This window comes from Moschus berezovskii, chromosome 5 (assembly GCF_049115385.1).
Source record: "Moschus berezovskii isolate FMDL1 chromosome 5, NW_MosBer_1.0, whole genome shotgun sequence".
Lineage (NCBI taxonomy): Eukaryota > Metazoa > Chordata > Mammalia > Artiodactyla > Moschidae > Moschus > Moschus berezovskii.
This window is the reverse complement of record NC_142464.1, coordinates 94,450,247-94,472,858: the sequence shown is the minus strand read 5'-3', so window position 1 is coordinate 94,472,858 and position 22,612 is coordinate 94,450,247. Positions and strand designations below refer to the sequence as shown.

At 37.8% G+C, this 22,612-nt stretch overlaps 1 protein-coding gene across 4 annotated transcripts in view; it reads left to right on the top strand.

Moving 5' to 3' along the window:
* LOC129562047 (UDP-glucuronosyltransferase 2A1) overlaps positions 1-17,538 on the top strand; it is a 66,034-nt gene extending 48,496 nt beyond the window's left edge. For all 4 annotated transcript variants that reach the window (XM_088836370.1, XM_055434991.2, XM_088836372.1 and 1 more), the window contains 5 exons: positions 4,804-4,952; positions 7,686-7,817; positions 12,921-13,008; positions 13,426-13,645; positions 16,118-17,538. In XM_088836370.1, coding sequence (XP_088692496.1) covers positions 4,804-4,952; positions 7,686-7,817; positions 12,921-13,008; positions 13,426-13,645; positions 16,118-16,397 — 869 coding nt within the window. In that variant the 3' untranslated portion in view covers positions 16,398-17,538. The remainder of the gene's footprint in view (positions 1-4,803; positions 4,953-7,685; positions 7,818-12,920; positions 13,009-13,425; positions 13,646-16,117) is intronic.
* Positions 17,539-22,612: the final 5,074 nt, after the last annotated feature.

Genomic DNA, 22,612 nt, shown 5'->3' with positions numbered 1-22,612 from the left:
CTTTGTTCATAGTGATGCTTCCTAAGGCCCACTTGTCTTCGCACTCCAGGATGTTTGGCTGTAGGAGAGTGATCACACCATCATGGTTATCTAGATCACAGAAGAACTATACAAAAAAGATCTTAATGACCTGGTCATAGGGGAGTCCCCACAATATTGTGAGATGTTTTTCCAGGAGCTCAGTCAGTTTTTCACAGTAAAAATCAAAGAAATAGACCTTGCTTCCAGTTAGGGGAAGAGGAAAGGAATAATTTTGAAAGAAATCAGAGCCCTCTGTTCATCCTAACAAGGCTGTCCTCAGGGTAAACTAGTTAACTGGTGCACAATGTGCTAGGGATTATCAGAGCCTAAATGACCTAAGGCAAGAAGAATAGCTGACTCCAAGACCCTGTAGACTACTGGATGGAAAAGGGATACCCAACTCCAGACTATACTGCCCCGTATAAAGTGGGAGAAAAAACTGAGAGATAGTTTTGAAGAGTACAGAGGCTTAGAGTCGGTAAAATACTGAGACTAATCTTAGGACTATAGAATGCTTCTCTCCCCAACTCACCACTACCTTTCAAACGCCTGTTTACAATAGTCTCTTTTACCCAGTATTCATGTCTTGCTATCAAGCGAAAATTACAAGGTACATCAAAAGGCAAAAACACACTTTGAGTAGACAAAGCAATCATCAGAACTCGAGATGACAAGAATGCTGTAATTATCAAAACAAGGTTTGAAATCAACATTGATTAATATGCTAAGGGATCTAATGGATAAAGTAGACAGTATGCAAGATCAGATATTCTGTATAAGCAGAGAGATGCAAATCCTGAGAAAAACCAAAAAAGAAGAGATAAAAACATTGTAGCAGAAATGAATTCAAAGATAAAATTATACTGACATACTTTATAGTCATCTCTAGAGGACAGAAGCTGAGGGAATAATTTCTATCACATTCTATGAGGATAGCATGATCAAATTGTAAAAACTAGGCAAGGACATTACAAGGGAAGAAAGCTTGTTATATTTGTATAAAAAAGTTTATACGAATATTTGTTGTTAACATAGAGGCAGAATCCTCAAAAAATGTTAGAAATTTCTGCTCTGTGAAAGACAATATCAAGAGAAAGAAATACAAGGCTCTGAATAAGAGACAATGTTTGCAAAAGACATTTCTGATAAAGATCCAAAATGTTTTTTAAAAACACTTACCCCAAGAAGAAATCGTGAAACCCGATTAAACAGTGAGACAAACATAATAATGAGCTGTACAAAAAGACAGATATTTGACAAATAAGTATATAAAAAATGCTCCAGGAAATTTTTTTGGAAAGAGATGCAGATTATAATAATAATGAGGTAACCACTGCACATCTATTAGAATGGCCAAAATGCAGATCACTGACAACTCCAAAAGCTCGGAAGTTGTGGAACAGGAGTTCTTCTTATTGTTGCTGCTGCTGCTGCTGCTAAGTCACTTCAGTCGTGTCCGACTCTGTGCGACCCCACAGACTGCAGCCCACCAGGCTCCCCCGTCCCTGGGATTCTCCAGGCAAGAATACTGGAGTGGGATGTAAAATGGTTCAGTCACTTGGGAAGCACTTGGTGGTTTCTTATAAAAGTAAACAAATTCTTACATACTATCACACTTCTGAGCTCCCTGATGGCTCAGAGGTTAAAGCATCTGCCTCCAATGCGGGAGACCTGGGTTCGATCCTCGGGAAGATCCCCTGGAGAAGGAAACGGTAACCCACTCCAGTATTCTTGCCTGGAGAATCCCATGGACGGAGAAGCCTGGTAAGCTACAGTCCACGGGGTTGCAGAGTCGGACACGACTGAGCGACGGAACGGAACGGATCACACTTCTTGGTATTTACTCAAAGGAACTGAGAACTTATGTTTACACAAAATGTGCATGTTTATAGATATTTATAGAAATTTCATTCATAACTGCCCAAATTTGGAAGAAACCAAGTACTGAATGAATAAACTGTGGCAGATCTAAAGAAGGAATATCATTTAGCTCTAAAAAATGAGTTATGAAGTCCCAGAAAAACATCAAACAATGGGAGCACCTTTAGTGCATACTATTAAGGAAAAATTACAGGCTGAAAAGTCTATGTACTGAATGATTCAAACTCTGACATTCTGTAAAGGCAAAACTATGGAGACAACAAAAAGATCATTGGTTGCCAGGGTGTAAGATGAAAGTGGGGGATTAATACGCAGAGCACAAAAGAATTTGGAAACAGTGAAAATACTCTGTATGATACCATAATGATTGATTGTCTTTATTATTTGTCTAAGACCACCCAATTTATACTCAGTGTTAATTATTATGTAAACCATGGACTTTGGGTGATTATAATGTTTCAGTGTGAGTTCATCAACTGTAACAAATGTACCATTCTGTTGGAGATGCTGATAATGGGATAGTCTATGCAAGTGTGACAGAGAAGGCAATGGCACCCCACTCTAGTACTCTTGCCTGGAAAATCCCATGGACTGAGGAAACTGGTAGGCTGCAGTCCATGGGGTCGCTAAGAGTCAGACATGACTGAGCGACTTCACTTTCACTTTTCACTTTCATGCATTGGAGAAGGAAATGGCAACCCACTCGTGTTCTTGCTTGGAGAACCCCAGAGACAGGGGAGCCTGGTAGGAGGCCATCTATGGGGTCACACAGAATCGGACATGACTGAAGTGACTTAGCAGCAGCAGCAGCAGCAGCATGCAAGTGTGAAGAGAAGCATATGTGGGAAATATCTCCATTTTTCCCTCAATTTTGCTATCATTGCTCTAAAAAAATTAAGTATTGATTCATAGACTGTGATACAGAAATCATACCTGTTAGTTTTCTAGCATGTCTTTAAAAGAAATAAATAGTCTAGGAAGCCTAGTAAGGTTGTTTCTGGATTAATATCTACAGCTTGCATGAGTTACCACTGAGAGATTGGTAACTGTCCTCTGCTGAATACCTCAATCTGTCTCATCTATAATATAGCATTTTGTCATACATTTAGGCTCCCTCTAAAAATTCTCTGAAACTAAAATGTATCTCAGTAGACTCATCATGAAGGATTAAAATAATAGATTCAAACAACAACAATATCTCCATGGTAATTCAAATTTAGTGGCCATTGATCAATTATTTGTAAATTTTCTATTGTGTTTATGACTCATTTTGTGTAACAAAATAAATAACAGAAAAAAAGATTGATGGTAAATTTTAATTCCATATTTTTGTTTTACACGTCCTCAGCATAGCATTTAGAATGTCTTAAGAAATTTATAACTTTTTCATACTTTAGCACAATTTTATTCTTGCGTTGATACGTATTTCATACTGTACATAACTGCTACAAATAAAGAATTTTAGTATACTAAGTACTTCAGTATACTAAAATACTTTAAGCTATGTCTTTGAAAAATGTTTTGCACAATAATTTCTCCTAAGGACTTAGTAATCAAGACAGGATGCCACACACATGGAGCAACACATCTAAAAAACATCTTTGGCAATTTCAAGCTGAGTGTCCTTGGAAATGACTTTTGTTATCAAATTAAATCATTGCCTATATAACTTCACCTGAGCAAGTGAGCACAGACATGCATATGAAACTTCTGACATATATCCAAACACTACAAAATAGTAACAGTTCTTTAAAAAGACTATTCAACCTGGAGTACATAAGAGCACCATTTCTGAATAGAATCTTTAAGAAAGGGACATTCTCGTCTGAATTTTTCTTTACCTAGATGTAACACATGTTTTTTGTGTATACAAATGACTGACTTAGTAATTTGCAAATACTTGTTCTTTACAAATCTCCTAAAATGAATATATAAAATCTGTCCTTTTCATAAAACATCATTTCAAGGTGCCACTCAAATGTGTGATACTAGTAATGCATTCATGTATAATCTGCATTCCAAAGGGGGTTGTATTAGGTTTCAGTTACTCAGGGATTTCCTATGGAGAAAATAACAGCAAATCAATGAAGGGATGAGATTTGACTCAGCAAGCCAAGGCAAATTGATACTGGTGGGATTCTTCAACAATGTGAGTGAATCCGAAACTATAACAAGAGGAAAGGTAGAAAGATAGTCCTGATTGGAAATTAGAAAACCCTTGAGAGCTGATTTGGTTTTTATGGTGGTTTAGTTGCTCAGTCATGTCTGACTTTTGTGATCCCAAGGACTATGGCCTCCCCGACTTCTCTGTCCATGGGATTTCCCAGGCAAGAATACTGCAATGGGTTGCCATTTCCTTCTCCAGGGTATCTTCCAGACCCAGAGATCGAACCCATGTCTCTAGTATTGTTGGTGGATTCTTTACTGTTGAGTCATCAGGGAGGTCCTTTGTGTTAATAGGATGCAGCTAATTTGCCATCTGCCACTTAATTGGAGAGAAGCCATGAGTATGAAATCCATCAGTACTTGGAGTTGTGGTTAAAATTTTTGATTGAATTTATTTCCTGAAGGAACTTATTTTTGTCAAAGAATTGTATTTTTATTTGATGTTATTGAGTTTATTTTATTTTACATACTATTGTTCTTTTACTAACCAAACATTCTTTCTCCCTCCATCCCACTTCCCATCCTTCCTCTCTACCTTTCTATCTTCTTTCCTTTCTTCCTTCCTTCTCTTCCTCCATCTTTCATTAATACTTTAAATTTCACTTCCTTTTAACATCTAAATGTGATAAGTAATCAAAAGTTCCTTCATAGCACGTCAGAAAATCAGTGGTGCAATTTTTTCCCAGCAAATATGTATGCTAATAAGTTCAAGCCTACTTCCTTCATTTTCTCCAGGAAGACCCACTACGCTATGTGAGACCATGGGGAAAGCAGAGATTTGGCTCATCAGGACATACTGGGATTTTGAATTTCCTCGTCCATACTTACCAAATTTTGAGTTTGTAGGAGGATTACATTGTAAACCGGCCAAACCATTACCTAAGGTAGGTCTAATACAGTGGAAAGCTCTTTTGTACTTTATATAATACCTTGATTTTCCTTTAAAGCTTGCAGTATCAATGACAGAGATATGCTTGCTGCTGAATTGCTTCAGTTTTCTACTTCAAATTTATTTTCAAAATCATAGGAGAAGTCTCTCATGAATAATGTTACCTTTTTTTACTTGAATACTTAATCAGAAAATGAAATCTTCCAAGTGGCATGTTAAAAATATCAGTGTGTCCATAGTGTAGACAATGGATTGAAAAACAGGAAGCTAGAACCTTGGCTATCATTAAGGAGATTGCTGCTGTCTTCCTAAGAAGCATGATGCAGTTATAAATAGGGACATTTACTATGGTCATTTGAGTGATAAAGATGCTTTCATAAAAGCTAAGTGTTGATGGAAGACATGGAACCAGACAGGACTTCTTGAAGAGCAGTAGACTTTACTGAGCCAGGAAAGAATTGCTTGAAAAAACTTTTTTGAGAAGACAATGATATGTTCAATTTCAAATTCACTTTAAGAAGTCAAAGGAATTTTCAGGTAAAGATTTCTAAAAATTATCTGGTTAATACACAATTTCAGTCTCAGCTGAGAGCATTGGAAATAAATTTGGGAGTCATTAATGTAAATTAAAGATCATATAACTGAGAAACCAAAATGCTGAATTGGCTCTTTATGATTGTAATATCAGGAATTTTTTTGGAGTAAAAAAGAAAAGCATGCACCCATATTCTAAAGTTATCAAAAATAATGACTGCCAGAAATATCAGAAGAAAGCAATATTTGAAGCATAAAAAGAGAATAGTAAGTAAACTAAGAATATTGTACTTAACCATATTCATCAACAGGCCGTGAAGAGACAGATATTTATTTGCTTGTGTTGTAGGTAAATGAGCATGCTCTTTGTACAAGAGGATAGGTTAAATGATGTTCCCATGAGTTCTTGATTTCTCTTTAGGGGAAAATGGATACTGAAGTTTAAAATTTCACTTCCGGATTGTGAATATGCTTTTCATGCCAGTAGGTTATAGCTAAAGATAAGCTCCATTGAGTGTTATTACTGGAGATAAGAAACCAATATCTAAAATAAATAAAGGTACAGAAAGATGCATGCCATATTCCATGGCTCACTTGCCACATCATTATGTTTATCATTCCACTCCCACTTTTCACATGCAGGCGATTTCAGGAAAATGGATCAGGCATGTTTCATAAGAGGGGAAATGTATTCCATTCCAAAACCCAGTTATTAATATAGATATTTAAGCAATATGAATAACAATCATGGCTTATCTTTCTCATGAAAGAATTATGGACACACAAAATAGAAAAGCAATGAAATTAAACTAAAAAATCAAATCAAACAGATAAGTTTATAATTCTTATACACAGGTATGTGTGTCTATGCCTTTGTGTGTGTGTGTGTGTATGATGTTTTTTATTCAGTCACTCTCTATTTAGGGAGATGAATCATAAAGATAAAACACAAATTCATAGGACATCAGATATTCTCTTAACTTTAACTGAGCTAAAAAGAGTGATCTGCTTTTGTTTATGGCATTGTCCTTCCCTCGGTAATTTTGCTAGCCTTTAACTGAGAAACACCAGTGATTGCAGGATAACCACGAATAGTTACAAAGAGATGACACATCTCTAGAAGGTGACATTCCCATAGATAATGAGGAAGACCTCAATACCAGACTCTGCTGTCCTCAATTTGCACAACTTCCCCGGTGGCGCTAGAGGTAAAGAACCCATTTGCCAATGCAGGAGACCAGGTAAGATATGTGAGTTTGATCCCCAGGTCAGGAAGTTTCCCTGGAGGATGAAATGGCACCATGGTGGGCTCCAGTCCATGAGGTTGCAAAGAGCTGGACATGACTGGAGCAACTTAACATGCAAGTGATCATCAACAAAATTCTATTTGCAGAGAAAGTATAATTTACTTCTGTTCTAAGACTTACATTTTGGGCACGTAGTTAGTGTCACACCCTTGTGATAGACTCTCTCATAAGTGTTATGATGATTGTAACAGGAATTTCACTGTTATCTTTTTTTCAAATATATTACTATATATAACAGTTGTTTAAAATCCTTTTAGCTCTATTAAACAGGGAAATAATAAACATGAGGAAGATATCCTAAATGCCTAGCAGGAAGCTAGATAAAATTATTCTAAAGGTATTGACTGTAAACTGGGATGCCAAAAATTTTAAAAGCCTAATTCAGAATCCTTCTTTGGGCTTTCTTCCAAACAATATTTTTACAAATTTGCAGACAAGTCTGTTGGCTCATAAAATTAAACTTTGGGTGTAATAGTTCCATGTACCATGAGAACATCTGCCTTTTATCACCTATTAATTTTGTATAATGGTTTGGTTTCATGTTTTTATTGTGTATTCACCCATTGTATATTTAGCCCATCATTTCAGAAATGCATTTCCTCCTAACAAAACTAGATGGTTCTATATGGCAGAAGACAGAATCAGTCTAACAATGTCCCTCACAAATCTCTTGAGTCTTCTAATTTAGAAGTGTAAGAGAGCCTTTTCCCCCTGTGATTGGCACTTTGTAATAAATATAATTTTGTTGATGCGTTGAGTTGTTCAGTCACATCTGACTCTGCAACCCCATGGACTACACTTCTCTGTCCTTCACTGTCTCCCAGAGTTTGCCCAAACTCATGTCCATTGAATTAATAATGCAATAAAATATAATCTTATCCCTGCAGGAAATGGAAGAATTTGTCCAAAGTTCAGGTGAAGATGGTATTGTGGTATTTTCTCTGGGGTCAATGGTCAAAAATCTCACAGAAGAAAAAGCCAATTGCATTGCTTCAGCTCTTGCCCAGATTCCACAAAAGGTTAGTATAAACTCCAATCCTGGTGAGCAGAGTCACTTTGCCATAGTACAGAGTGGGTGGCTATTAGTATTCTTTCCAGATAAAAGTTGTAACTCATCATTCATTGAACAAAATCGGCACCTCCTTTAAGTAAAAATGTCTCAAAAGATTCAAATGTATTTGGGACACACTTTATGTTGGACTGCAAGGAAATCCAACCAGTCCATCCTAAAGGAGACCAGTCCTGGGTGTTCATTGGAGGACTGATGCTGAGGCTGAAACTCCAATACTTTGGTTACCTCATGCGAAGAGTTGACTCATTGGAAAAGACCCTGATGCTGGGTCTTTAGGGGCAGGAGGAGAAGTGGACGACAGAGGATGAGATTGCTGGATGGCATCACCAACTCGATGGACATGAGGATGAGTGAACTTCGGGAGTTGGTGATGGACAGGGAGGCCTGGCATGCTGTGATTCATGGGGTCACAAAGAGTCGGACACGACTGAGCAACTGAACTGAACCTACCACTTTCTTATTGAACATTCACATTTCTATGAAAATACATCTTTTCATGAAGTCATTTATTTTCAATGAAATAGAGATGAAATGTTAAGATTCTAGTAATTTTTCCATATCAGTTAACATTTATCAGCACTTATTAAATGCCAGATACTCTGCCACATCTTTAATACACATAATTTTATTTAATTCTTAGATTGCCCATAATGAGGTAGCAGTTTCCGCTGGTCACATACATATCCTAGGAAACGGAGGCTTATAGGGGTGAAATAATCTGCTGAGGACCACACAATGATTATATGGTAGTATTATGTCTGTTGGACTCCAGGGAGCATAGCCTTAACCTCTCTGTTATTCTGCTGGCCATACTGTCCAACCCAGAAAAATGAATATACCATCCCAACCATGGTCTTTCAAAGAGGAAAAGAGGACAGGAAAGATTCCTTGAAAGATCTGAGAACCAAGTCACCTTATTAATGGGGAAAAAAAACCAGAAAGTGCAGTCCCATCTTCAAGGAGCATACAGCCAAATAAAGAGACTAGATCAGCATACGCACTAATGGGATAGTGGCCCAGACAGATGAAACTAACTGTCTAGACATGCACTCATTTATTTAGACAGCTATACCTCAGTCAGTTGGTACATGTACCCTATTGCCTTCAGTTCAGTTCAGTTGCTCAGTCATGTTCAACTCCTTGTGACCCCATGGTCTACGGCAGGCCCAGGCCTCCCTGTCCATTGCCAACTCCTGGAGTTTACTCATGACATGAGTTGACTCACTGGAAAAGACTCTGATGCTGGGAAAGGTTGAGGGCAGGAGGAGAAGGGGACGACAGAGAATGAGATGGCTGGATGGCATCACAGATTCTGTGGACATGAGTTTGAGTGAACTCCGGGAGTTGGTGATGGATAAGGAGGCCTGGCGTGCTGTGGTTCATGGGGTCGTGGAGAGTCGGACACGACTGAGCGACTGAACTGAACTGAACTGAATGTCCTTTGAGTCGGTGATGCCATCCAATCATCTCATCCTCTATCATCCCCTTCTCCTCCTGTCTTCAATCTTTCCCAGCGTTAGGGTCTTTTCCAGTGAGTCCACTCTTCGCATCTGGTGGTCAAAGCATTGGAGTTTCAGCTTCAGCATCAGTCCTTAAAAGTGAATATTCAGGGCTGATTTCCTTTAAGATGGACTGTTTGGATCTCCTTCAAGTCCAAGGGATTCTGAAGAGTCTTCTCCATCACCACAGTTCAAAAGCATCAATTGTTTAGCACTCAGCTTTCTTTATGGTCCAACTCTCACATCCATACATGACTACTAGAAAAACCATAGCTTTGACTAGATGGACCTTTCTTGGCAAAGTAATGTCTCTGTTTTTTAATATGCTGTCTAGGTTGGTCATGGGTTTTCTTCCAAGGAGCATGTGTCTTTTAATTTCATAGCTACAGTCACCATCTGCAGTGATTTTGGACCTAAAGAAATAAAAGTCTGTCACTGATTCCACTGTTTTTCCATCTATTTGCCATGAACTGATGGGATCAGATGCCATGATCTTAGTTTTCTGAATGTTGAGCTTCAAGCCAACTTTTTCACTTTCCTCTTTCACTTTCATCAAGAGGCTCTTTAGTTCTTCTTTGCTTTCTGCCATAAGGGTAGTGTCATCTGCATATCTGAGGTTATTGATAATTCTCCCAGCAATCTTGATTCCAGCCTGTGTTTTATCCAGCCCAGAATTTCTCAAGATGTACTCTGCATATAAGTTAAATAAGCAGAGGGACAATATACAACCTTGATGTACTCCTTTCCCTGCTTCCTTACCTGCATACAGATTTCTCGAAAGGCAGGTCAGGTGGTCTGGTATTCACATCTCTTGAAGAATTTTCCAGAGTTTGTGGTGATCGACACAGTCAAAGGCTTTGGTACAGTTAATAAAGCAGAAGTAAATGTTTTTCTGGAACTCTCTTGGTTTTTTGATAATCCAGCGGATGTTGGCGATTTGATCTCTGGTTCCTCTGCCTTTTCTAAATCCAGCTTGAACATCTGGAAGTTCGCAGTTCATGTACTGTTGAAGCCTGGCTTGGAGAATTTTGAGCATGACTTTACTAGTGTGTGAGGTGATTGCAATTGTGTGGTAGTTTGAGCATTCTTTGACATTGCCTTTCTTTGGGATTGGAATGAAAACTGACCTTTTCCATTCCTGTGGCCACTGCTGAGTTTTCCAAAGTTGCTGGCATATTGAGTGCAGCACTTTCACAGCATCATCTTTTAGGATTTGAAATAGCTCAACTGGAATTCCATCACCTCCACTAGCTTTGTTCATAGTGAGTGCAGCACTTTCACAGCATCATCTTTTAGGATTTGAAATAGCTCAACTGGAATTCCATCACCTCCACTAGCTTTGTTCATAGTGATGCTTCCTAAGGACCACTTGACTTCACGTTTCCAGGTGTCTGGCTCTAGGTGAGTGATCACACCATTGTGATTATCTGGGTCATAAAGATATTTTTGTATAGTTCTTCTGTGTATTCTTGCCACCTCTTCTTAATACCCTATATGCCTTTCACCATGCTAAATGCTTTACGTCTGATTTTTTAAATGTATTTTTTTTTTTTAATTGTAAACTTCCCTGGTAGCTCAGACAGTAAAGCATCTGCCTACAATGTGGTGACCCAGGGTTGGGAAAATCCCCTGGAGAAGGAAATGGCAACCCACTCCAGTATTCTTGCGTGGAAAATCCCGTGGATGGAGGAGCGTGGTAGGCTGCAGTCCACGGGGTCGAAGAGTCAGACATGACTGAGTGACTTCACTTTCACTTTTTTTATTGTGGTAAAGTTCACATAATATAAAACATATTGTTTTAACCATATTTAGCTACAGTTCAATGGCACTAAGTACATTCACATTGCTATGCAACTGTTGCCATCATCCATCTCTTGAATTTTTCATCTTCTTAAACTGAAACTCTGTCCCCATTGAAGACTAACTCCTCATTCTCCTTCCCAGCCTCCTCTAATAATATTATACCTTTTGAAGTCTTACCACTTGCACTATCTCTTCCCTAAAGTTTTCAGATATGTCAGCTTCAAGGTCCAGAAAAAGAGAGGTTACACATAGAGTAGAGAGAATCACATTCTAGAATATTCTTCATATTTCTAGACTTTCAGCTCAGTTCAGTTCAATCACTCAGTCGTGTCCGACTCTGCAACCCCATGAATCGCAGCATGCCAGGCCACCCTGTCCATCACCAACTCCCGGAGTTCACTTAACCTCATGTCCATCAAGTCGGTGATGCCATCCAGCCATCTCATCCTCTGTCATCCCCTTCTCCTCCTGCCCCCAATCCCTCCTGGCATCAGAGTCTTTTCCAGTGAGTCAACTCTTCGCATGAGGTGACCAAAGTATTGGAGTTTCATCTTTAGCATCAGTCCGTTTAGTAGGACTCAAAGTGTAATTGGCTTAGAAATAGAAGCCTAATCTTTCTCAATTGAATTTTCTACAGTTAAGACAGTTAAAAATCCTAATGTTATTGTCAGTATGTATTTTCTGCTTTATGACATTTAATCAACTTTAATTTTGTTTATTCTAAATATCTACTCTTTATGTATTCCCGTTCATGAAGCATCATCTCTTTATATTTTTATGTTAAAGTACATAAAACTCTATTATTGTAAGTGTATTAATTAGCCCTGTTAAAACTTTATATTTTTTAGTTTAGACTGTTCTTTTAAAGAGGTTGCCACCAATTAGCATTTAATCTGAACATCTTCATTCAGCCTCTCTCTCAGGCACAGACAGCTGCAACCTTGCTTAGAATAAAATCCTTCTTGATCAACTACCATGCAACCTTATCATAATCACAAATAACTAAAGCAGATGATGAAAGTGAAGAATATTTGCTCTTTTCCCAATTTGAGAACTGAGGTACAGAGTTGATGTCAAGAAAACAGGGAATGTCTGAAGCTGTGGAATACTACTGTCATGCCCTGGAGCTCATCAGGGAGGAAATCAATCTGTGCTTTTCTCTCATTTAGCAATTCCTGTCAAAATACAAAGAAATATGGAAGAGCATTATGCCCACGACCCTGTCTATTCAATTATATTTTTATGCACAAGAAAGTAATATGCATTCATGTCAGCAATAAAATATTTGAAAACAAAATAATGGTTATAGATGTAAAATATGATATATCTTAAATATCAAAAAATTACTTAGAACATGATCTAGTTTGCTTAAAATAAACAAAAAACTTACAAATTATAATTTTAACTTACCCTTTCAGAACATCAAGTGGTATTTGCTGTTTTCAGATTTTGGTATAGACATTTTCTTGGAAAATCTTTCTTCACAATATTTTTTATGATTTTTTTTTTAAGTTAAAGTTAACTGCTGTAAAAGAGACACATGAGTATGTTCATTGTTTGAACCTTTTATAAACTTCTGTTTACTTCATATAACACCTCAGCACAGGCTTTCAAATAGCAAAACAAAGAAACAAACGAAAAACTGGTATGGACTATATGATTTCTAAATAGCTCTATAGCCTTAAAATGCCTTAATTTTTTTTTGTTTGTTTGTTTTTACTTCACAATTAAAGTACTGTCTTCCACAGGTTTTATGGAGATACAAAGGAAAGAAACCTGCCATGTTAGGAGCCAATACTCGGCTCTATGATTGGATACCACAGAATGATCTTCTTGGTAAGACCAAGGAAATTCAATAAACAAGTTAAATATTTAAATTTGCACATTTTACTTGCACTTTTGAAACAAATATAATTAAAGAATTGGTTATTAATTTTATAGATTGATACTTCCTCTGATTCTCAAAAGGAGATCTTCATTTAAGACTCTTATCATTCTTTAAATTTCAATCTCAGTTCAGCTATTACCTCTTCAGTAAGTCTTTCCAGACAATGCAAAGGGGATTACTTTTGCCTTTTTCAGGGATCATGGTATTTTTGAGGTAGAAATTACCCATGCTCTCAGCTTTCATAGAAAATATTGCCTTCTTCATTGAGTTATCCAAGAGTTTTTACCCCATGTCTTTCTGAAATTCTGTTAATGTTTCATGTATCATGAAATCCTCACCCACATCTCATCTAATCTCCAATCTAGGTCATCCCAAAGCAAAAGCGTTTATCACTCATGGTGGAACCAATGGGATCTATGAAGCTATCTATCATGGCGTGCCTATGGTGGGAGTCCCAATGTTTGCTGATCAGCCTGACAACATTGCTCACATGAAGGCCAAAGGAGCGGCTGTGGAAGTGAATATAAACACAATGACAAGTGCAGATTTGCTCAATGCCTTGAGAACAGTCATCAATGACCCTTTGTAAGTACTACTACTTTTATTTTGTGTGTGTGTGTGTGAGTGTGTGTGTGTGTTTGGCTGTACTGGGTCTTCAATTGCCTCTCACAGACTCAGTAGTTGTGGTCTGAAGGCTTAGTTGCCCCACAGTACTACCACTTTTAAAGGCTTATCTTTGATTATTTTACCTGTGATACTCAAAAATGTCCAATGTTTCATGCAATTTAAACTAGTGTATTTTCAAATATAAATAACAACTGCAACATTTTCACTTGAGAACCATTTTATTATTTCCTCTCCCAAACTGCTGAAGCTATTGGCTGAAATTGTAAAACAAAACCAAGATTTCAAATATTCTATTAGTGCTTTCTCAAAATAAATAATGTTGGTTATTATATAAATTCTTAGATCTTTTTCTGGACAATCTGCTTATGGACTTCCTAGTGGATATTTTCTTTCAGTATAAGGTTACTTACAATCTTGATCTGGAGTAATTTGGAAACTATAATTCACACAAGACCAATATCCTTCTTGGAAAAATGAGGCAATACATTTATGACTGACTTATTCCATCTTTTTTATATGTTTGTGTTTTACCACATTCTGTAAAGAGTGTATTTCTTCCACTCCCCTCCTCGTAACTCTTAACATGCTATGTGACCAGCAAAGTTCACGTCACGGCAAGAATTGACATTTTTTTTAACATACCTGTGGCTTTTGGTTCATATAGCATGTGATATGCATCCTATACTTACCATTTTCCTCAACTGGAAGGAGATTTTTAATACTCAGATAATGAACAGAAGATTACTAGATAGATTATTAAAAATTGCTCCTAAAAACTAACCAGAAAAAAAAAATCTAACAGAAAAGTAAGGAAAAGTTTGAACAGAATTTTGCAGAAAAGGAAATATGAATTGGTAATAAGCATTTGTTCATTAAAACCTCATGTATAAATAGATAAAGTCAAATTAAAACCAGGAGATAGTATTTTATATTTATCAGATTGGAAAAAATAAAGCAATTAAGAAATCTGGCAAAACTTTTGACCAGAAACAACTGAAATCCTCAGAAACTTTTCTTAAAAGTATAAATTGATGTAACCATCTTGGAAAATGATTTGGCATTAGATAGAATCCAGGGATGGGGGAGCCTGGTTGGCTGCCGTCTATGGGGTCGCCCAGAGTCGGACATGACTGAAGTGACACAGCAGCAGCAGCAGTAGTAGCTTCAGAGAAGGCAATGGCACCCCACTCCAGTACCCTTGCCTGGAAAATCCCATGGATGGAGGAGCCTGATAGGTTGCTGTCCATGGGTTCCCTAGGAGTTGGACACGACTGAGCGACTTCATTTTCACCTTTCACTTTCATGCATTGGAGAAGGAAATGCAACCCACTCCAGTATTCTTGCCTGAAGAATCCCAGGGAGGAGGGAGCCTGGTAGGCTGCCGTCTATGGGGTCGCACAGAGTTGGACAGGACTGAAGCGACTTAGCAGCAGCAGTAGTAGCTTAGACTGTAAAGCATCTGCCTGCAATGCAGGAGACCGAGGTTTGATCCCTGGGTCAGGAAGATGCCTTGGAGAAGGAAATGGCAACTCACTCCAGTATTCTTGGCCTGGAGAATCTCATGGACAGAGGAGCCTGGAGGGCTACAGTCCATGGGGTCGCAGAGTCAGACACGACTGAGCAACTAACACACAGTGACATCAAAGTCATGAACAATGTGAAATTACTCTTGCCTTTGCTATGTGAGCTTGAATATGGCACAAGTATACATAGCAACATGGTCTGTAATAGAAAAAGAAACTGAAATAACTCGCTATCAACAGGGGAGCTGAGTAAATCATGAAGTGAAGTGAAGTGAAGTGAAGTTGCTCAATCGTGTCCGATTCTTTGCGACCCCATGGACTGTAGCCTACGGGGCTCCCCCATCCATGGGATTTTCCAGGCAAGGATACTGGAGTGGGTTGCCGTTTGTGTGTATATCTAATGCAATACTACGCAGTAGTAAAAAATAAACCATGAATAAACCATCAATACAGACAAATTTCACATACAATATTGAGCAAGAAAAGCAACTTTTTAAAAATACATATAAAATGATATTTATTTAAAGTTCAAAAGCATGCAAACTAAATGCAAACAGGGTAAAACTACAAAGCGGTGTGTGGCAATAACAAACATGCATTCAGTCTTTACCTCCATGGAAAAGAGAGAGAAATGTGTTTGGAAAGGAATCTTCAGGGTAAAACTTTTAATTAATTATTCTTTCTACCTTATGTATACATGTATACTGTTAAGTACAGGATAAATTTAATTTTTAAAAAATATTGAAAATTGTATGTGTAAAGTTCTTTTAGCTCTGAAGGGAGGAGTCCTCCTAACAGACTGTGATGTGTAAATTAGAGTCATGACTGGGAGAAAAGCTACGAAATATTACTATACTTACCTTAAATGAAAACAAAACTCTATAATTTCTATGTTTTTGCCTACCAGTTATAAAGAGAATGCTATGAGGTTAAAAAGGATTCACCATGATCAGCCTGTAAAACCCCTGGACCGAGCAGTCTTCTGGATTGAGTTTGTCATGCGCCACAAAGGAGCCAAGCACCTGAGGCCAGCCGCCCACAACCTCACCTGGTACCAGTACCACTCTCTGGATGTGATCGGGTTCCTGCTGGCCTGTGCGGCAACAGCTGTATTCTTGGTCACAAAATGTTGCCTGTTTTCTTGTCGAAAATTTGGTAAAACAGGAAAGAAGAAAAAAAGAGAATAGATCTTTCTAAGTTTACTAAAGGCTTGCATGGGCAATTCTGTTCATTCTAGCCACAATGACCTTAAACATATCTTCATCCTATTTTGAAAATTCCATTCCTCTCTACCTTAACATAGATATAAATTCTAGAATTCAACAAACCATGGGCATGTTCCATTCTTTCTTTGTCTTTTCCCAGGGGCTTTACTCTCCTCCTCAAACATTCCTAAGAAAGGTACACAAATAATTTTATATTTATCTAGTCATAGTGTCAGGCTTCCCTGGTGGCTCAGAAGGTAAAGAATCTGCCTGCAGTGCGGGAGACCTGGGTTTGATTCCTGAACTGGGAAGATCTCTTGGAGAAGGGAATGGCAACCCACTCCAATATTCTTGCCTGGAGAATTCCTTGGACAGAGGAGCCTGGTGGGCCAGATACAGTCCATGGAGTGGCAAAGAGCTGGACATGACTGAGTGACTAACACTTTCACTTTCATTCATGATATCAATTTTTTCTTTATTTTAAACTTTAAGTTGCATGCTGACTGACAATATACTGACTAACTGAGGAACACACAAAATGTAAGTCAAAGCTGATAGATGCAGAGAACACAGAGAATAAAATGCACAATATTTGCTAGAACATACAACTAGAAAACCATCATAGGAGACTAGTCTATTACAAGACGAGTAATGATTTTATTTGTCGTAAAAGACTTTCTGCTTGCCAAGTGTTACTGAGATCAGAGCATGAATTGATAATAACTGTGATGGCATATCACACCAGGACAGTGAAAATCTACAGATTTTCACTAAACGCATAGAAAACCATACCTACATTCTTGACTTTAGTCAGAAAATATTCTTGTGTACCATTTTGAACAAGAGACTGAGCACTGCCTTCAAGCAAGAGATCTATTGAATCATTGATTATTTTTTCTCAGGGGCAGAGAATGTCAGCAGTATGTTAAGGAAGAAGAGATAATTTTTAGGAAAAATAGCAAGAAATATAGAAAACATTTTAATAATTTTATGAAAATTGTAATTTATAGTACACTGGATAATCTTAAAGTTAAGGTCCAAATTCATTATATTTAAAAATTGTTAATGCTAATAATCTATAGCTACTATAATCAAAAGTGTCATTTTATGTCAAAAAATAAATATTTACTTGACTGACACAATTATTATACTAGTTTTCAGTCTCTATTTTCAATAAATTTATTCATCAGTTAATGGTCCAAGGATATGAGATGTTAACAAACCTATTCAACCAAGGATTGTTGTTGTTTGTTGCTAAGTCATGTCTGACTCTTTTGCAACCCGATGGGCCATAGCCTTCCAGGTTCCTCTGTCCATGGGATTTCCCAAGTAAGAAAACTGGAGTGGGTTGGGATTTCTTTCTCCCGGGCATATTCCTGACCCAAGTAATGAACCCAAGTCTCCTGCCTTGTAGGCAGATTCTTTACTACTGAGCCACCAGGGAAGCCCCTCAACCAAGTATATGCTGTAGCAAACATGTATCAATGCAAAGCTAAACAGAAATAGTTATATTGGATGCAGCTTTGCATTAATTTAACAAATGCATTAAAGATTTTACTTTATCCATTATAAACTTAATGACACATTTAACTGAAGTTTTAATTTCAATATTTGATATATAACTGAAAAAAAAATGACATCCACAGGTTTATTGAACTTTTTAAAACTCTTATTTATTTTAATATGGTATATAGAAAATTACTTCCAATTTAAAAATAATTAAATCACTGAACATTGTAAGTATTTCTTCTTGAATATGGGGCCTCCCAGGTGGTACAGTGGTAAAGAATCTGCGTGCTAGTGCAGGAGATAGAAGAGACACGGGTTCCATCCTTGGGTCGAGAAGATCCCCTGGAGTAGGAAATGGCAACCTGCTCCAACATTCTTGCATAAGAAATCCCATGGACAGAGGAGCCTGGTGGGTTACAGTCCATGGGGTCGCGAAGAGTTGGATATGAGTGAGTACACATGCACACACACTCGAAAATGTATAATACTGAAAATGCAAATAAACTCTACAGATTTGTTGTGAAGGCTGAATATGTATTTGTTAAATGTTATCTTTCTAAAAAGGCGAGTCATCCTGATATGTTTTGACTTTAACAATCATGTTTTGAGAACAGATATTTGTTTGCTCTATACTCAATTTATTTTTGCTAATTATAATGTAGCAAATAGTTTAGATCTCATGAGAGCTGGGCTGGTCATTCCTGGCCAGCTGGCTATGAACACTATCTAAGTGCAAGCACCCATTTGGTTTCTGAGATTGGACACCCATTACATACAGAACTAACTTCAGCTCCATAGCTTCTGCTCACCTGATAGCTACCTTTCTGACTCTAGTTATCTACAGGTTTCTTTCTTTGTCTGAGAATCTCACTAATCTCTTAGAATGTTACTGCTCTCTTTAGTGAGAATTGAAACTATGGAGGAAGAAACAGATGGTCAAAGATGTAGAAATGGAAGCACAAAGCAATTGCTGAAGATGTGGTCTCAAACCAGGAAGAGAATGGTGATGAAACATAATTACTATATTCCCCCATTGCCTAATCTAGCTAGAAGCTACATAGCAGAGGAATTAAATTAATACAGTACACAGATGTGAGCATCCTGAGATACAAAATTTGAAAATAAAATTGAGGATGATAGAACTGGGGAGATAAATGAAGAATAATTAAAGCATTCCAGGATCACCATTATGAGCAGATTCAGAGGAAGCTTTGAAGTGAGAATAAGGAAGAATGACTAGTTATTAGGAACAAAACTGGGGTTTCTTTCTTAGAAAACCAGGAGAGGATGATGCTTCAAGAATGAAGGGATGAACAATTATGAAATAAACATTCTAATTGATACATGGTATAAAATCAAGGAACTTGTTAAAATCTATTAATTTCAAAGTAAACATGAATTATCAAGAAAGAGATCAATGCATTCAATTTTACAATCATTTACTTAAAATTAAAAAAATATTAATTGAATAATCATGAGAAGTGATAACAGCTCAATCAAATGAATAGCTCTGAAAAATTCTATGAGTACTAAAATTCATCGAATATATTTTCTTCAGCTGTTTTGTTTGGTGATTTATGTACATTTCTCTATTACTTACAACCCTCTCATACAGACATGTTCACTTTATTAGAATGAGTAAGAAAGTCATATGCATTTAATATAATTTTGTGGAAATATATTAATTTAAAACAGTAAGTGAAAAAGCAGATGTTTATGTATAACTATACATATTTAGTTACATGTTTGCTTGATATTTATTCAAAATTATGTATGCTAATACAGAGCTTCTCTGTAGCTCAGGGGGTAAAGAATCTACCTGCAAAGCAGGAGACCCTGGTTCAATTCCTGGGTCAGGAAGATCTCCTGGAGTAGGATATGGCAAACCCACTCTAGTTTCTTGCCTGGAGAATACCCATGGACAGAGTAGCCTGGTGGGTTACAGTCCATGGTGTTGCAAAGAGCTGAACATGACTGAGCAACTAAACACAGCACATATATGTTCAGTTCAGTTCAGTCGCTCAGTCTTGTCCGACTCTTTGTTACCCCATGAATCACAGCACGCCAGGCCTCCCTGTTCATCACCAATTCCTGGAGTTCACTCAAACTCACGTCCATTGAGTCGGTGATGCCATCCAGCCATCTTATCCTCTGTCGTCCCCGTCTTCTCCCGCCCCCAACCCCTCCCAGCATCAGAGTCCTTTCCAGTGAGTCAGCTCTTCGCATCAGGTGGCCAAAGTATTGGAGTTTCAGCTTTAGCATCAGTCCTTCCAATGAACACCCGGGACTGATCTCCTTTAGAATGGACTGGAATGAGCAACTACTAGAAATGTTTGAAATCTGATGTTTATTCCATTCACTCATTTATTCAGCAAATATTTTTAGAGAAAATATGGAAACATTTTGGAGACTCAGTGTACTGTTTTAGGGGATATAATAGTTCACAAGATAAACACTGTATTTTTCTTTATGAAAAATTGCTGTCTGATAGGGACTTTTTATGGAACTCTAATTTCCAATGCTGATAAATGAATAGGAATAGTCATGTTCACAGTAGACAAATGGAGAAAGATATGACAATTTTCCAGGCAAAGAACAAAGGAAAGACTCATAACTTTGAGAAAGTATGGATATGAAAATAATTCAGGAAGTTTATTATTTGTACAGCATAGGATTTTACTTTCACCACCAAATATATCCACAACAGGGCTTCATTTCCGCTTTGGCTCAGCCTCTTTATTCTTTATGGGGCCATTTCTCCACTCTTCTCCAGTGGCATATTGGACACCTACCAACTTTGGGAGTTCATCTTTCAGTTTTGTATCTTACTGCCATTTCATAGGATTTTCAAGGCAAGAATGCTGAAGTAGTTCGCCATTCCTTTCATCAGTGGATGACATTTTGTCAGAACTCTCCACCATGACCCATCTGTCTTGGGTGACCCTACACAACATGGCTCATAAATTTCATTGAGTTATATATGGCTGTGACCTTTGTGATCATTTTTATTAGATTTCTGTGGTTTCCATTCTCTCTGTCCTCTAATGGATGGGGATAAGAGGCTTGTGCAAGCTTCCTAATGGGAAAGGCTCTCATAGTCAACGAGAGTCCAAAATTCAGTACTTGAGCACAATCTCAAAAATGACAATGATCTCAGTTCATTTCCAAGGCAAACCATTCAACATCACAGTAAACCAAGTCTATACCACAACCACAAATGCTGAAGAAGCTGAAGTTGAACAGTTCTATGAAGACTGACAAGACCTTCTAGAACTAACATCAAAAAAAGATGTCCTTTTCATTACAGGAGACTGGAATGCAAAAGTAGGAAGCCAAGAGATACCTGGAATGAGACAAGTTTGGCCTTGGAGTAAAGAATGAAGTGAGGAAATCGATAACAGAATTTTGCCAAGAGAACACATTGGTCATAACTAACATCCTCTTACAACACAAGAGACAATTCTAAACATGGACATCATCAGATGGGCAGTATCAAATTCAGATTGATTATATTCTTTGCAACCAAAGATGGAAAAGCTCTATACAGTCAGCAAAAACAAGACCTAGAACTGAATGTGGCTCAGATCATGAGCTCCTTATTGCAAAATTCAGACTTAAATTGAAGAAAGTAGGGAAAACCACTATGCCATTCAGGTATGACCTGAATAGAATTCCTTATGATTATACAGTGGAATGAACAAATTGTTTCAAAGGAATAGATCTGATAGACAGAATGTCTAAAGAACTATGGATGGAGGTTCACAACATTGTTCAGTAGGCAGTGATCAAAACCATCCCCAAGAAAAAGGCAACAAGGCAAAATGGTTTTCTGAGGAGGCCTTACAAAGAGCTGAGGAAAGAAGATAAAGGCAAAGGAGAAAAGGAAAGCTATACCCATCTGAATGCAGTAGCTCCTCTTGGCCACCGCCACTGACCTTGGATGTGGGGTAGGTCATCTCAGCTGCTGCCCCTGACCTCAATGTGGGGTAGCTCCTCTAGGCTGCCGCGCCCAACCTTGGACTTGGGGTAGCTCCTCTCCGCAGCTCCTGCGCCATCACAGTCGCTGCACTGTGGATTCGAGGAATCAGTGAACTAAGATGGACTGGAATGGGTGAATTTAACTCAAATGACCATTATATCTACTGCTGTGGAAAGGAATCCCTTAGAAGAAATGGAGTAGCCACCATAGTCAACAAAAGGGTCTGAAATGCAGTACTTGAATGCAATCTCAAAAAAGACAGAATGATCTCTATTCGTTTCCAAGGCAAACCATTTAATATCACGGTAATCCAAGCCTATGCCCCGACCAATAACACTGAAGAAGCTGAAGTTGAACAGTTCCATGAAGACCTACAAGACCTTCTAGAACTAACACCCAAAAAAGATGTCCTTTTCATTATAGGGGACTGGAATGCAAAAGTAGGAAGTCAAGAAACACCTGGAGTAACAGGCAAATTTGGCCTTGGAGTACAGAATAAAGCAGGGCAAAGGCTAATAGAGTTCTGCCAAGAGAACACACTGGTCATAGCAAACACCGTCTTCCAACAACATGACTTAAATCAAATACTTTATGACTATACAGTGGAAGTGAGAAATAGATTTAAGGGACTAGATCTGATAGACGGAGTGCCTGAAGAACTATGGACAGAGGTTTGTAACATTGTACAGGAGACAGGGATCAAGACCAT